The sequence below is a fragment of the Xyrauchen texanus genome, chromosome 23, assembly GCF_025860055.1.
Source record: "Xyrauchen texanus isolate HMW12.3.18 chromosome 23, RBS_HiC_50CHRs, whole genome shotgun sequence".
Classification (NCBI taxonomy): domain Eukaryota; kingdom Metazoa; phylum Chordata; class Actinopteri; order Cypriniformes; family Catostomidae; genus Xyrauchen; species Xyrauchen texanus.
This window is the reverse complement of record NC_068298.1, coordinates 16,809,760-16,824,007: the sequence shown is the minus strand read 5'-3', so window position 1 is coordinate 16,824,007 and position 14,248 is coordinate 16,809,760. Positions and strand designations below refer to the sequence as shown.

The 14,248-nt window shown below is 39.9% G+C and overlaps 1 protein-coding gene across 1 annotated transcript in view; it reads left to right on the top strand.

The window, feature by feature from the left end:
• The window catches only part of LOC127617232 (glypican-3-like), a 193,456-nt gene that overhangs the window by 117,187 nt on the left and 62,021 nt on the right, over positions 1 to 14,248 (top strand). The window contains exon 4 of the mRNA XM_052089171.1: positions 8,166 to 8,308. Within this exon, the coding sequence (XP_051945131.1) occupies positions 8,166 to 8,308 (143 nt within the window). The remainder of the gene's footprint in view (positions 1 to 8,165; positions 8,309 to 14,248) is intronic.

The following is a 14,248-nucleotide window of genomic DNA, read 5'->3' as shown; positions in this document are numbered from 1 at the left end:
ATCCTCTCCACTGTTATGTGTAAAATACTCCAGTTTAGATTCAACAGTACAGCGTGGGTGTGTGAGAGTGTTTACAACTGCGTTTGTGTGTGGTTCGTAGAATTTGTAGAAATCAGAGTGGCCTTTGATGAGTGAAATATGAACATGCTATTTATTCCTCACAGGATAATCGAGATGCTTGATGTAGCTCCTGTGAAGTTTGAAAAGCATGGTCCTAGAGGAACTATTACATGTACTTTTGGGCAATATAACTTCACATTAAAGCGTTATAGTGTGATGCACTGATCACAGGTAAAAAAATAACCAATTTCACACTGCCACAGGCTGTTCAAGCCTGATCTTACACTGAATGCATCTCTCTACTGCTACAGTATGATGTTTAGCTATATTTCCACATCTAAATGTCCAAATCTCTACTGCATATGTCTGTAATGTTAAATATACAGTACTGTATATGAATAGTTAATGCATATCAGTGAGAAAAAGATAAGATTGTAGGTTCAAATTTAAATAAATGGAAGGGCCATATACATTTTAGTTGTTGTGACTGGTCACCATTTCTTTCACATTTCACCATTTTAATCATATTTTTATTTTTATTAGTTCATTTTAAATGAATGTGTTTTGATAGATACATTTTCAAAGTGCAAATAATCCACATAGTCTCTTATAAACTGCTAATAATGATTAATAATTTTGCGAAATGGTGTTGTGCAACGTAGTATATTGATTCATTTTAGTCAATCTGTTAATTCAGATAATTTCATTGAATCATTACCAGAAGTGACTCTCTGGTTAATTTCAGTCCTTGCTTTACATTTTGCATGTTTTTTTGTTGTGTCAAAATACTGTAATTCATCCCTAAAGTATGCTTTCCACTCAATCATATAAATTAGAGGTATGGTAGCTTGATTGTAGTTATAAATTAGGAGTGGCTTCTTGCATAGAAAACCACAGTTTAAAAGTATCTTCTTCAAAACTAATGCATGTCACATTAAAAAACATAATATTGTGTCCTTCAGCTTTGAGTACACACCATAGACACTGTGCAGTATTGCTTAATAATGGGATGTTGTGTGTGACCGAGACTGTAAGAGTGCCTTGAGTTTGTGGTTAGAGCACATGTGTGTAGGTTTGTGACCTTTCCATGCATACAACATTTCTCTTTGAAAGGTAATGCCGCACTAGAGTCCTTGGATTGGTTAAACTGCAGTAAGATTTGGCTTTTGTTAAAAAAAAAAAAATAATAGATCAGAGACTTTATGAAATCTGTGGCATTCTTCTTTCCTATGTCTTTTTATCAATGTGTGTGTCTCTTTTTATGGGAGCTGTACTAGTGGAAAATGTGTTACATCCGATTTGTGCTCCCATTCTTTCTCTCTTTTCCCCTCACTCCTCAGCGATCAACAGCTGTCGACCCAGATTTAAAGGACATGTCATGGGGAGTGCGACCAATTAGACCGGAGAGAGTGTTTGAGCGTTTTGAGTTGTAAAGTGCAGTCTAGAGGGCTGATCAGAACTTGACAGTGATTTTCCCTGTGTAACCTGTGGAATGAATTGAAGGAAAACTGACATTTGATGCAGTCCACATTGAAAACAGGGATTCAGAATCTTGTTTTGGGATTTAAATAGAATAAAAATAAAACAAAGAAAAAACAATGTGACTTAAAGTAGAAGAATACATATTTAGGATTCTGCACTATTTTTAGGTCACTATCCAATAAGTGAATGTGTAACAGTAGCCATGTTTAAGGATAGAACACAAAAGGAGATGTCAGGCACAATGACAACCTCAGTCACCATTCACTTCCATTGCATCTTTCTCCATACAATGTACTATTCCTTCAGCTCATTTGTCCAAATGTCAGATTTCCTTACTTCCATTAAAGCACACAAGGCCCTCTTTGGGACATTCTCAAACCATGCTTTGATAACATGGATCATCAGGTTTTGCACAAAATTGTGGAATGCGTGCTAACTTGAGTGTCATTTAAGATCATTTAAGCAAAAGGGCGGCATACCAAATACAAATAAAATCTGAAATTAATTTACATTATTTAATTCAGGTTTCACTCAATTTAGGCTACTGATAATATAATTTGTAATTAGAAAAATGCTAAATAGAAGCATTTTCACAAGTGGTCTGTCACAGTATGCCCAGTATGTGTCAAAATGCCTCTGCTAAGCCAAAGGTGTCTGCGTAAGTGGACTGTTCTGTTGTCTTTAGCACACATATTGAAGTTTCTGTAATGATTATTTTTGTACATGAATCCAATTCTGTTGTTAAACCATGATGGCACATCTTAGTGCGATGCCGGAAAGAGCCCTATGGCCATGCTCTATCTCCAATGTGACACCTCACTCGTCAAATCTCTCATTGAATGTGCTTTTTCTCTTTTCATTTCTCCCTTTAAAGTGCCCCCACCCCACCCCACCCCGCTCTGTAAAAAAAATGCATGATTTATGAAGCACTATTTTTAACAGTTACTGAGCAGAAGTGAGGGAGAAATTTTGACAAAAGAGAGAGAGAGTGGGAGGAGAAGAGAAAGTATCAAAATATCTGGTCAGAATAGAAGAATTATTGTTTTGACTGATTAACTTATATTAGTGATCATAAGAACAGTTTTCTCATAGACACTGAAGGAGGGACCCAGAGCCATATTTAGTGAACTGAATATCACCGAGACATTAGGGTGGACTTTTTTGACTTGGGCCAGTAAGCAAGAATTTAGCAGCCACATAGCAATTGCCTGGCAACCACCAACATAACCAAGCAAAGCAATAAGCAATTATCATGCTTCATGTTGTTTCTAACAATGCTTCTTAAGTGTGCTAAATTCACTGTGACGCACAACCTCTTATTGGCTTATTGCTTTTGTAAACCAATAGAAATCACAGCTTTATTAATAAAGGTACATTGATGCTGTCACATGCATGTTTTTATGTGTATTCAAGTGGTTGTGTCTTGTTATGTGCTCCTAACACTCGTTTTAGGAAAGTGTGTGTAACAGGAGCCAGCTGGTAGGTAGATGTGCAGTATGTAAACCTCACTCTCCTGGCCTGGAGACTGATACTAGAGGCTGTATCCTTTAGCCTCCTCATTAGCATGCCCACCTCTCATGCCGGAGATGCTGGTTCGAATCCCGCTCGGAGTGGGTCGAGGAGGACTGGTTACATGAGATACAGATAAAAGGCATTGGATATTTAAATAATCTCTTATCTCTGATTTACTATTAGCCAGCACATCCTCTGCCGCCTGCCTGATATTAATAACCCTCAAATGAGAGAAACAATCACACACACTCTCACATGCACAAACCCATGCTATACTCCTGTGCCACAGCTCCCCAGAGGGCCCCAGATACATACACACACACACAAACATTAAGAAGCACAATCACATTAATCAAGGCCACAGAGATGTAAGACCCACAACACAGAGTAAATTACAACAGGAAAGAGCCATACTTTCAGACTGGCCACTAATGATTTCCCATGAGCACACACAAAAGGGAGCATTAGGGAAAGTGTGTGTGTGTGTGTGGGAGTCTGGGATTAGGCTGGATTGTCTACATGGAATGTTGCCATTTATAGTTCAGTTACAGTAGCATCCGCTGGGTTGAGTGTGTCAACATGAATTTACGAGAGCGTTTGAGCGAGAGAGCAGAATTGAGTGAGTAAAGAAGACATAGGATTTCACTAAACAGTTACATATGATGGGTCTATGGGGGTGCTAGGGCTTCAAAAATAACTTATGCAGCAATTTTATGGTAAAGTTTCTATAAGGCTGTGCAGGGGCTCAAGTGAATCAGTGAATAATTTATGTGAACTAATTAATTTACATGATCGACAAACAAACTGACTTAATAACATGAATTGTAGTTCTCAACGGTCATATTTATAAGTGAATTGTTTATTGTAACCGGTTCATATAGATAATCTAAAAGAACCGATTCAGTTAAATGATTTGGATTTTCCCAGCACTACATATAACATAGGACGTTTTAGGTGAGTGCATTTGATTTCTCCTTCGGCTCCTTTGTTGCGTTCACCAAAAAATGTAAAAATGTTATATTTTTTAATACTCTTTGGAAAATGTAGCTTGTTACTGGAAAAAAGTTCACTAATGTAAAAATAGTGGAGCTACTGTCAAGTTACTGAAAAATGTTAACTTCACAACTAGTAGCATCACAACTTTTAGTTAGTGTCTCTCCAACAGTGGCGTCAGCACAGTCACACTTCATTTTCTATGTAACTTAGGCTCATTATAGATTTTGTTTTATTCACAAAACACAGCACTATTTTCCAGGCACAATAAACATCTCGTTATTCCAGCCCATGAAAAGCAGGTAGTAAATTTAATTTGATTAAGGAATGAAATGAAAATTCTCTCATCATTTGCTCGTGCTCCATGCCATCCCAGATGTGTATGACTTTCTTTCTTCAGCAGAACACAAACAAAGATTTTAAGAAGAATATTTCAGCTCTGTAGGTCCATACAATGCAAGTGAAGCAACCAGAATTTTGAAGCTCAAAAAAATCACAAAGTCCACATAAAATGAATCCACATGACTCCAGTGGATGAATACTTATCTACAGAAGCAATATAATAGGTGTGGGTGAGAAACCGATATTTAGTATTTAAGTCTTTTTTTTTTTTAACTATAAATCTTCACTTTCACATCCACATATTTCTTATTTAGTTTTTTGGTGATATACATTCCTCGTGCATATCACCTCCTACTGGTCAGGACTGGTAAAAGGTGGAAATGTATAGTGGAAAAGAATGAGAGAATTTTCATTTTTGGGTGAATTAATCCTTTGAATAGTGATTTAAAGATTAATTAAATGATTTTAGTTTCTTAACAATTTTATTACGTAATTAGTTATTTATTTCGATATTTTATGATGTAATTTTTTAGTAATTTGGGTTAACGTTCCTAAACACATTGTTTTTGTATATTTTCTATTGATTATGGCAGCAGTAATTCATCAAATGATGAAGATAAGTTTTTTGATATATACAGACACACTATACAGTCTACCGCACCACTTTTGACACTTTTGGAGGTTTCTGGATCAAAACTGTGTCTGAAACTGCCCCCTATCCACTATTTAGTGCACTATTTGTAGGAGTGTCTGATATCTGAGTAAGCCACTTGTTCCCTACTTTTGTTCACTCATTCTTACCCACAATGCACTTTAATTTCGATTGTACATTGATGTACACTCAACAATGGTTAATTGCCCACAATCGGACCAGCTGGGAGTTTACTGCTTTCTTCACGCCTGCAATGTTTTATTTCATGCTGTATGTGTTAAATTACTTTTTGACAAAACATTTCTTGATTAAAATAACATAATATCATTTTAAAATGCACTCTTTATTTGATCAAATGTGTTTACTCTTTATATTAAAATAGAGTATATATTAAAAATGACAAACAGAATGAAGATTTATTGTAATAATATATTATTTAATAAGAATAACAAGTAAAGCCCAAGTATTTTGAAAGTACATATGTGATGTTGTTTCTGCAACAGCCCCAGAGCTCCGACACTCTGTGTATACGTCAGCGGCCGAATTCACTCACTCATTTTGTTCATTCACTGCTTAGATATAGTGCTCTAACTGCCATTCACTATATAGGAAATAGTAAATGAGTGAACGATTACAGACACAGCCACTCTCTTCACCATACGATCGACTCACGTCCACACATCTCTGACATGTGTGCCTCGCGCCCCTCGCTGTGCTAGCACAGAAATGCTGTCTGTTCGCATTCCAGTTGTCAGTCAGGTGAACTGCAGAGCAAAAGGCATTGCCACTTAACTTGGATATTTACATGGATTTATACAGTTAATCTGCCCGAAGTAGCTTCAATAGTTTCCAGTAAATGTGTAAATACTGCTCATAACATGCGGAAGAGGGACTAAGTGCACTGATATTGCTGCACTGATTAGAAAATGTACACTTAAAAATGGATGTCATAAAATTATCCAGTTAAATTATCACCAAAAGGCAGCGTTAGCATTAGAACCAAAACTTACCTCAGTGTGCTGCCTTAAATTGAAGCTGAGATTTTAATCTTGAAAAATCAGCTTGTCTTGGTGTTAAATGAAGGCAATGCATTACGAAACTATTATTTTTTTCACTGTGCGGAGCGAAGAAAGTGTTTCAATTTGAAGAGTTGGATGCTGCAGCAGTGATGACTTGAGTGACTGTCTGTGACAGCGCTTGTAGCTTAATCTCTCAATAAATTACACATGAACTAAAATTAAAGGTGCAGTATGTAAGATTCAGAAACCCTTGTTATTAATGACACCTGTGGCCATTAAGTGAACTGCAGCAAGCTACCTGTTGTACGTGCACACACTTCCTAGGGATGCGAGCGAGCATCAGCCAAAACAATGAAGTAACGTTCAAAGAGACTGAACATGATTCAACAGCATCATGCTGACAGATGAGGTAGCATAATTAAAATTACACAGTTATGATTATTTTACTACAAACTTTGAGACTAAACAAAAACTACTTATCAGCTAACATAGCATACTGATACACACATACAGCTACATACTAAAAACTATACCAGACTGTTTTTTTTACTGTTTTAATTTACTGTTGCACTGCCCTGTTATGTTGCACTATTGTATATCATGTATTTGCTTAAATTTATCCTGTATACCTGACTTTTAGTATAAAGAGTAGATAGTTGAAATTATTTTAAAGTTACGAAGCAAGATAGCTTGTTATTTAAGTTGTGTTACAAGCCGTTCTTACATTGGCAAGCAAAAGGCAAATATTACATGAAAACTGTTACATACTGCAACTTATAGACCAATAATGTAAAGAAGTAAAAGTACAAAAAAAATCATTAGAAATTTACTTGAGTGAGAGTAAAAAGTACCCACTTTTAAACCTACTCTAAAAGTTTTTTTTTTTTAAGTTACTCAAGTCAGTGTAATGGAGTAAATGTAGTGTGTTACTGCCCACCTCTGGTTAAAAGAATGCAGACAATGGGTGTACAAAAGCCACGCAGTCAGTGTGCTCAATTTACACCTTAGTGAATTTCCCTCAGAAAGTGAGCAAGAAAAATTGAAAACCTATGGAGAGAGAGCTAGAAAAAGAAGTGTTGCAGTGCTCTAATATGTTGCATCAGGATTGCATTAGTGTCAGAACATTCTGATCTTACAGCTTTTGTCTCTGTCTTGTTCTCTCTTTCACTCTTTCTCTTAATCTCTTTCTCTCTTTGTAACTCTCTCTCACACACACACATCAACAGTATCTATTTATCCTCCCCAGTGATTTTTGCTAGAAAGAGCTTCTACTAAACTACACTCATAATCATGTCATTTAGCTCAACAACAATTTGTTGATTTGACTGTTTATCCGTGTGTATGTGTGTGTGTGCGCACATTTTGTGAATGATTGTGAGTGGATCTAATCCTCCACACGTTGTGTATTAGAACACGTTAAAAGTTTATACATATTTGCTATGGGTTCAGTCAAATGTAGTGTCCTATTCTGCAGCTGTCCCCAGCCACATGAAGAAGACGTCCTTGCTCTATTGATCTCCTGTCTCTGATCCCATCAGAATTCCAGATTCTGTTTACCTAGACGCACATATTCATTCATGGGCACAATACGCCACCAGCATTACACAGCAAAATTAAGCCCTGGACCAGCCCCCATGGGAAATTAAACCAGTGGCAAATAATTAAACCGCAAGCAAAACATTAACAGGCATTTGTAATTTATTGCACCTGAAAGAATGGCAAGACTCCATTATCTCACACACCCAGCACGAGAGTGGGGCATGATTATTATTGTGTTGTCCCATATAAAAACAATAGCATTTCGCTGTATGCGAAGGGGAATTAGAGCCTTGTTTACTCTCGCTAGACTGTGAAGTGTTATGATTATTGAAAGAGTGTCTGGCAAACCCAACAATGCCTTGTTTTGTTATGTAAATTATTTTGTCATCAAACTCGAACAAACAAACAAGAGGCAAACACGGCACCATCAGGCAGACAATTAGCTGAATTGGGCGGAAGTTTTGCATGGAGAGTTTGTCTCATTAATTGCTTTCTCAGCTGGACATCTGCCAAAACTGAGTCCAAGATTGATCAAATTTAACCTTCGAATCTTCTCCTTTTTACAGGCGAGCGGTATATGTGTGCATGCACCCCCACGTGTATCTCGAGCCATAGCACTGTCGACAGAACACACATCTGCCTCACTGCTGCCCCAAAGCCATCCAACAGTGAACTTTGACCCGGATGAGACCCTCTTCGAACGACGCAGGTAAAATCATGAGTTGTGAATGAAATTAATGAAAAGATTTAAAGAAACAACTTGGGTGATTAGTTATTAATAGTTTGCTACTCACACACTGTAAAAAAATGATATAATGTATCTTTAAATATGCGCTCAGTAATTGTTTTAAGTATGTTGAAGTAGCTTACAGTGACACCTAGTGGCCTGGAAGCTCCATCATTCAAAAACAGTAGTCTTCAGTTACCAATGCCATTGGAGAAATTCACTATACACAATCAGCCATGATTAATTTAATCCATTAATGAAAGTGTCCAATAACAGGGCAGTTACTGAGATTTATTTGAGATTGTAGTGTATAGTATACAGCTGGTCTTGTGACGTTAACATGCCTGCCCCCATGTAGGATAAAGTGATATGACTGAACCTTTCATCTCACATGAGTGGTCATGATTTTATACACATGTTACAAAATGATTATTCATTTCTTTAGAGGTAAAAAATTTTAATGAAGGGGGGGGGGAGGGGGTTAATGAGTGCATTTTTAACTACGATGTACTGAAGCAGTTTATACAGTGTACATATTTTGTACCTTTGTTTTGTTGCATTGTACTTGTATACATTTAAAGTACATGCATTTAATTACATTAGTTACACTATTAACTTTACCCCAATCTTGCGAGAACTGTAGTTACACAGTATACTATATTGTCTTTTATGTATTGTAATGTTCGTACATTGTTGTTAACTACACCTAATTTAAAGTGTGACCTGTTACCAGTTAACCTAATAAATGTACTTCATTTATTCTGTATCATCTAATCTAAATGTACTAGTTTTATTCAAGTAAAAGAAACTTGACTACACTAGACTACAGCTATGAAAGAAATGTAAAGGCATAATTAAAAAAAAAAAGATATATATATATATGAATATATCTTTGTTCCATTGTTCAAAATGCTTTCTTTGGAACACAAAAGGACAAATTTGGAGCTTGCCACAGCCTTCAGCTTGCTCACTGGGATTATTAGTACAATTATTATTTAATTACTTAGTTTTAAACACGATTAACAATTGTATTTTTTCTAATTACACAATTATGATTCATCGACATTATTGACATTACAGTTTTATCTTCTGTTAATGCCTGATCTTCTGTAAAGCTGCTTTGAAATGATGTGTGTTGTGAAAGGTGCTATACAATAAAATTGACTTGACTTGACTTGCTCCAAAAAGGACTACAAGAGCTTTAAAAGTACGAAATCACTATATTCCAAGTTTTTATGAGCCATACAATAGCTTTGTTTAAGAAATAGACCACAGTTGAAATAGTATGACTTCATAAGACTTGGAATATAGTGCTCTATTAGAAGTACGGACTAATATTATGGTACTTTAATGGTTTTTGATTTTTTTAAAAGAGCAGTGAGAGCAGTCTTTCGAAACATCCCCTCTGGTGATCTACACAAAGTCAAATGAATTTGGAACAAAATGAGAGTGAGTAAATAATGATAGAATTTCCATTTTTGGGTGAACTATACTTTTAAGGGTCACATTAAGTGGAAATAGCTTGTTAAAGCTGAAGTGTGTAACTTTTTTGGGTGTTAAAATTATTTCTCCTATCTTAATATGCAGAAATAACTATTAGCAAGCCTTAATTTTGATGTGGCGCTATAAAAATCCTCTGTATTCAGACCCATCCAGTCTGACACAACAATATTGACTCAACCAATGGCGTGAGTTGGGGGCAGGACAGTCAGTTTGTTTGATCAATGGCAGACTGGGGGCGTATTCGGAAGATTGTTTGAAAACAAAGTTTATTTTTGCAATTCCATGCAGTCGTGCTTGTGGCACTGAAATTACACACTTCAGCGTTAACATAACATGTGCACATGTTCACTTAGAGTAAACACCATAGCACATTACAACTCACTGCTCAGTCTATTATTCAAACATTCATTTAACAGATATGCTTTTTACACTTATGCATTTTTATACAGTCATTGTCATGATTTTGTGTGTATGATCTTGTATAGTTGTTAGCACAATAATTATCACATATTCCAATGGCTGTCATTGTTACTGAGCAGTAACTGAATATGAAGATGCCCTGACTGCTCTCTTAACCCTCTTAAAAATGGCATTTAGCAGCTGAATGTACTCACATTCCTGTTTGATTTGAATCTCTTGAGAGTCCTCAAGTGCTCTAAACACTCCAACACTACAAGTTGCAAAGCACTGCTGCTAAAGAACTGACAGCAAGTCAACCCGTTGAAAAGCTAATGATTGAATAATAGATGTCAGGAATAAGAATCGCTGCCACCCACAATGCATTTCTCATGCATCTTTTCATACTTCTTGCTTTCTCTGTTCGGAGTGCATTGAGACATTTTATTAGATAACTCTTCACTTCACCACCTCTGAAATACCTACTTTCTCTCTTACTCTGTCTCTATCACACACTTTTCCTTCATGATCATTTATTTTCATATGTGTAGATTATTACGGACATTTCAGTAGTCTTGCTTGGTTAGCATGGTCCAGTTAGCCCCTGCTGGTAGATATTTTAACTACACCGTTTGGCTGCAAAAAGCATTTTTCTCTATTGATGGCCATTCAAATGTTGCTGTGTAACCTGACGTAATAAAAATTGTTGGCAAGCAACTTGTAAGCAAAACGTATTTCATTATGTTGTAGTAGATGTTTTACTAGTGCCAAATCTGTATGGAGGGCCTCTCTTGAGAATGAGTGATACTGTGTCTTTAAGTGGGTGACTGAGTCATTGTGGGTGGAAATATTTACATGAGTTGTGAAATGGAGTGTGTATTTAGGTGGGTAGTTGAGTGCGTATGTATGTTTAGACTGATGGTGACAGAGAGAGGCTCATTAACACAGGCTTTGTCTCCTGCCGTGACAGTGACATTGAGATACCTTCTGCCCGCTCTGCCCTGTATAGTTCCACTCGTCTTCGCTCTGATGAACAGATGAGAGCAGGCTGTTTCTTCTCTAGCTTCATGTCAATTACCAGTCAAAGTGTCTCAAATAAACATAGCATGACAGAAAACAAGATGTAATTGATATAATATAGATCATGTCTCACACTGTGTTTGACCCTCCAATTTTCTTACAATTTTCACATTTCTATAACTTCATTCACTTCATTCGTTCCTCCCATTCCTCAAATTTAATCGAAATGTCCAGTATTTCGGTGCCATCGACTTTTTTAAAAGCAATAATTCATAATTTTCTCACCCTCATTTTGTTGCAAACCTGTATGCTGTTATTTTGTCCAAAGAACATAAAATGATTATTTTGAAATAGCTCTTTACTATACAGCAACACTCTCAGAAAAAAGGTACAATTAAAGGTGCAAAGCCATCACTGTGGTGTTACCCCTTTTTTTGGGTACCCATAAGTCTAGTCAAGTCAATGTATTTGTATAGCTCTTTTCACAACAGACTTTGTTTCAATGCAGCTGTACATGAAACGTCTAGGTTACGTATGTAACCTCCGTTCCCCGATGGAGGGAACGAGACGTTGTGTCAGAGAAGCGACACTAGGGGTCTCTCTTGAGCGCCGATATTCACCTCTGAGCTATGAAAAAAGGCCAATGAGAGTTGGCAACCAGTATTTGCATGTCCCGCCCCAGACATACGGGTATTTAAGCGCCGCAAATACGGGAGTTCATTCAGGATATTTCTGAGGAGCCGGAAATGGTCCGGCTACAACAGTGGCTCGGCTCAGCGACGTGGCAGGGGAGACACAACGTCTCGTTCTCTCCATCGGGGAACAGAGGTTACATAGGTAACCTAGACTTTCCCCTTCTGTCGCTCTCTCCACGTTGTGTCAGAGAAGCGACACTAGGGGTCCACTTCTAAAGTGCCATGCGCTGAGCCGTGTACGTGAACTGCTGATGCAGGAGCGAGCAGGTATACCTACATGCAAAACGACCAACTGCATCAGGCTGCACGTACCCTTCCCCAATGCCCCATTTAAGCCATCAGACTCCTTATCGTTACCCTGGAGGGGGGAACAAGGTGATGGCCGCCAACATGGGAACAGGCCAGCCTGGCTGGGCCTCTTTTCTCTCTATGTTTCTCGCATAGAGCAACTACGGCTGGGGCCCTTGAGGGCATTGAGGGAAGGGGGTCTTAGCCCTTATTCAGGGCGGAGAAGACCCTGCGGAGGCCACGCCTACCCGGGAGGGGAGGCAAATTTTAGTGGCAAACACATCAGAGGCCTACTTAGGGCCTAAGTGGAAAAGTTGGTGCGGTGGTAGATCCAGCCTCGTAGAGGGGGGAAGCATACAACACGGGGACCGGGGCAGCTGTTACTGCCTAAGGGAAACACAGGGTTCCGCTCGAGAGGGGACAGTACCGTGGCATTACACACAGGGGAGTCCGAACAGGAGGCCTTACCTGTGGACCACCTATACCAGTACAGGGTAGCTTGCGGTACCCGCAGTGGCTTGGGTCGGCGATTTCCTCCGCTGAACTGCGACCCACGAGGGCTAGGGAAGAATCAACCAGCGTCCCAAACATGGGATCTCCTGGGAACGAAGGCGCACTGTTTTCCCTTGGTTAGGAGGAAAGGGCGCTAGGCGCAAGCAGTTCACCCGGTCAGATCGTCAGCGTGCTACCGAGTTCTGCGGGCTCGGACCTGAGAAAACACGGGACGATACTGACTCAACTCGGAGATTATAGAATCTCGCAAAAGTATTAGGTGTTGCCCAGCCCGCTGCTCTACAGATGTCTGCTAGGGCAGTGCCCCTAGCCAGTGCCCATGAGGACACAACACTCCTGGTGGAGTGAGCTCGGACCCGCAAGGGGGGGGGGGCACGGCCTGGGTGTGATAAGCCAGGGAAATGGCGTCGACAACCCAGTGGGCGAGTCTCTGCTTGGAGACAGCGTTCTCTTTCTGCTGTCCCCCAAAGCAGACGAAGAGCTGCTCAGAGCGTCTAGTGCTCTGTGTGTGGTCCAGATAAATACGTAAAGCACGTACTGGACACAGCAGTGAAAGGGCTGGGTCTGCCTCCTCTCGGGGCAGCGCTTGCAGGTTCACCACCTGATCCCTGAAGGGTGTGGGGAGGATGGAGGGTTCCAGTCCAAGCCCACGCTGTTGGCTGCCCGGGAAAGCATATCGGACATCTGCGCGTCGGCCTCTTCCTGGGCGTGCAAGCCCGAAGGCGGCAGCCCAGAGGAGTCCTCGGCATCAGATCCCATGCCCTCTGATGTCGCAGCGAACTCGTCTGCTTCCATCGCAAGAGGGTAGGCAGACTGGCTGTGAGGCGAGTCGCCGTCACCTCGAGCGGGGACGGGAGTCAACGAGCGTGTCGGGGCGCGGGTGGTCTGAGGGGGCGTACCCGGCGGAGCTGCACCTGCTGCCATCCCTGAATCGCCTCCATCGCCAGCCGCATCGTCCTCAATCCCGTGGGAAGAAGGAGCGACGCGGGGGGCGGCTGGAGTGGCTTGCTTGCGGTTGTAAGCAAGCCGCGACCGCAACGTTGTCATGGTCATGTTCTCGCAATGAGAACACGAACCATCCACAAACGCAGCCTCGGTGTGATCGCTGCCCAGACACACGAGGCAACGCCTGTGGCCGTCGGAAGCGGAGCGTACTCTACCACATCCAGGAACAACACAGGGGCAGAAGGGCATCTTGAAAAAGACGCATCCTTAAAAGGATGTTCAACGCCGCTGTGTTTTTCTCTTTTAGAGGAAATTACTCTTTTAAAATAAAATCACTCTTTTAAGAAATAAGAACTCGAAAGAGATCTTTAATATTCTGCACTGTCGAAGCGCTCAGGGGCAGGAAATGCACAGCCGTGCAAACAGGAGAAAGCCACTGTTGTGTGCCGTAAGATCCAACAGCATGCAGCAGAGGATAGCAGGAACTCGGTGTGTACACGCAGCAGTTGCAGACCGGACCATCGGCTCAGAAAATTTTTTCTGAATGAACTCCCGTATTTGC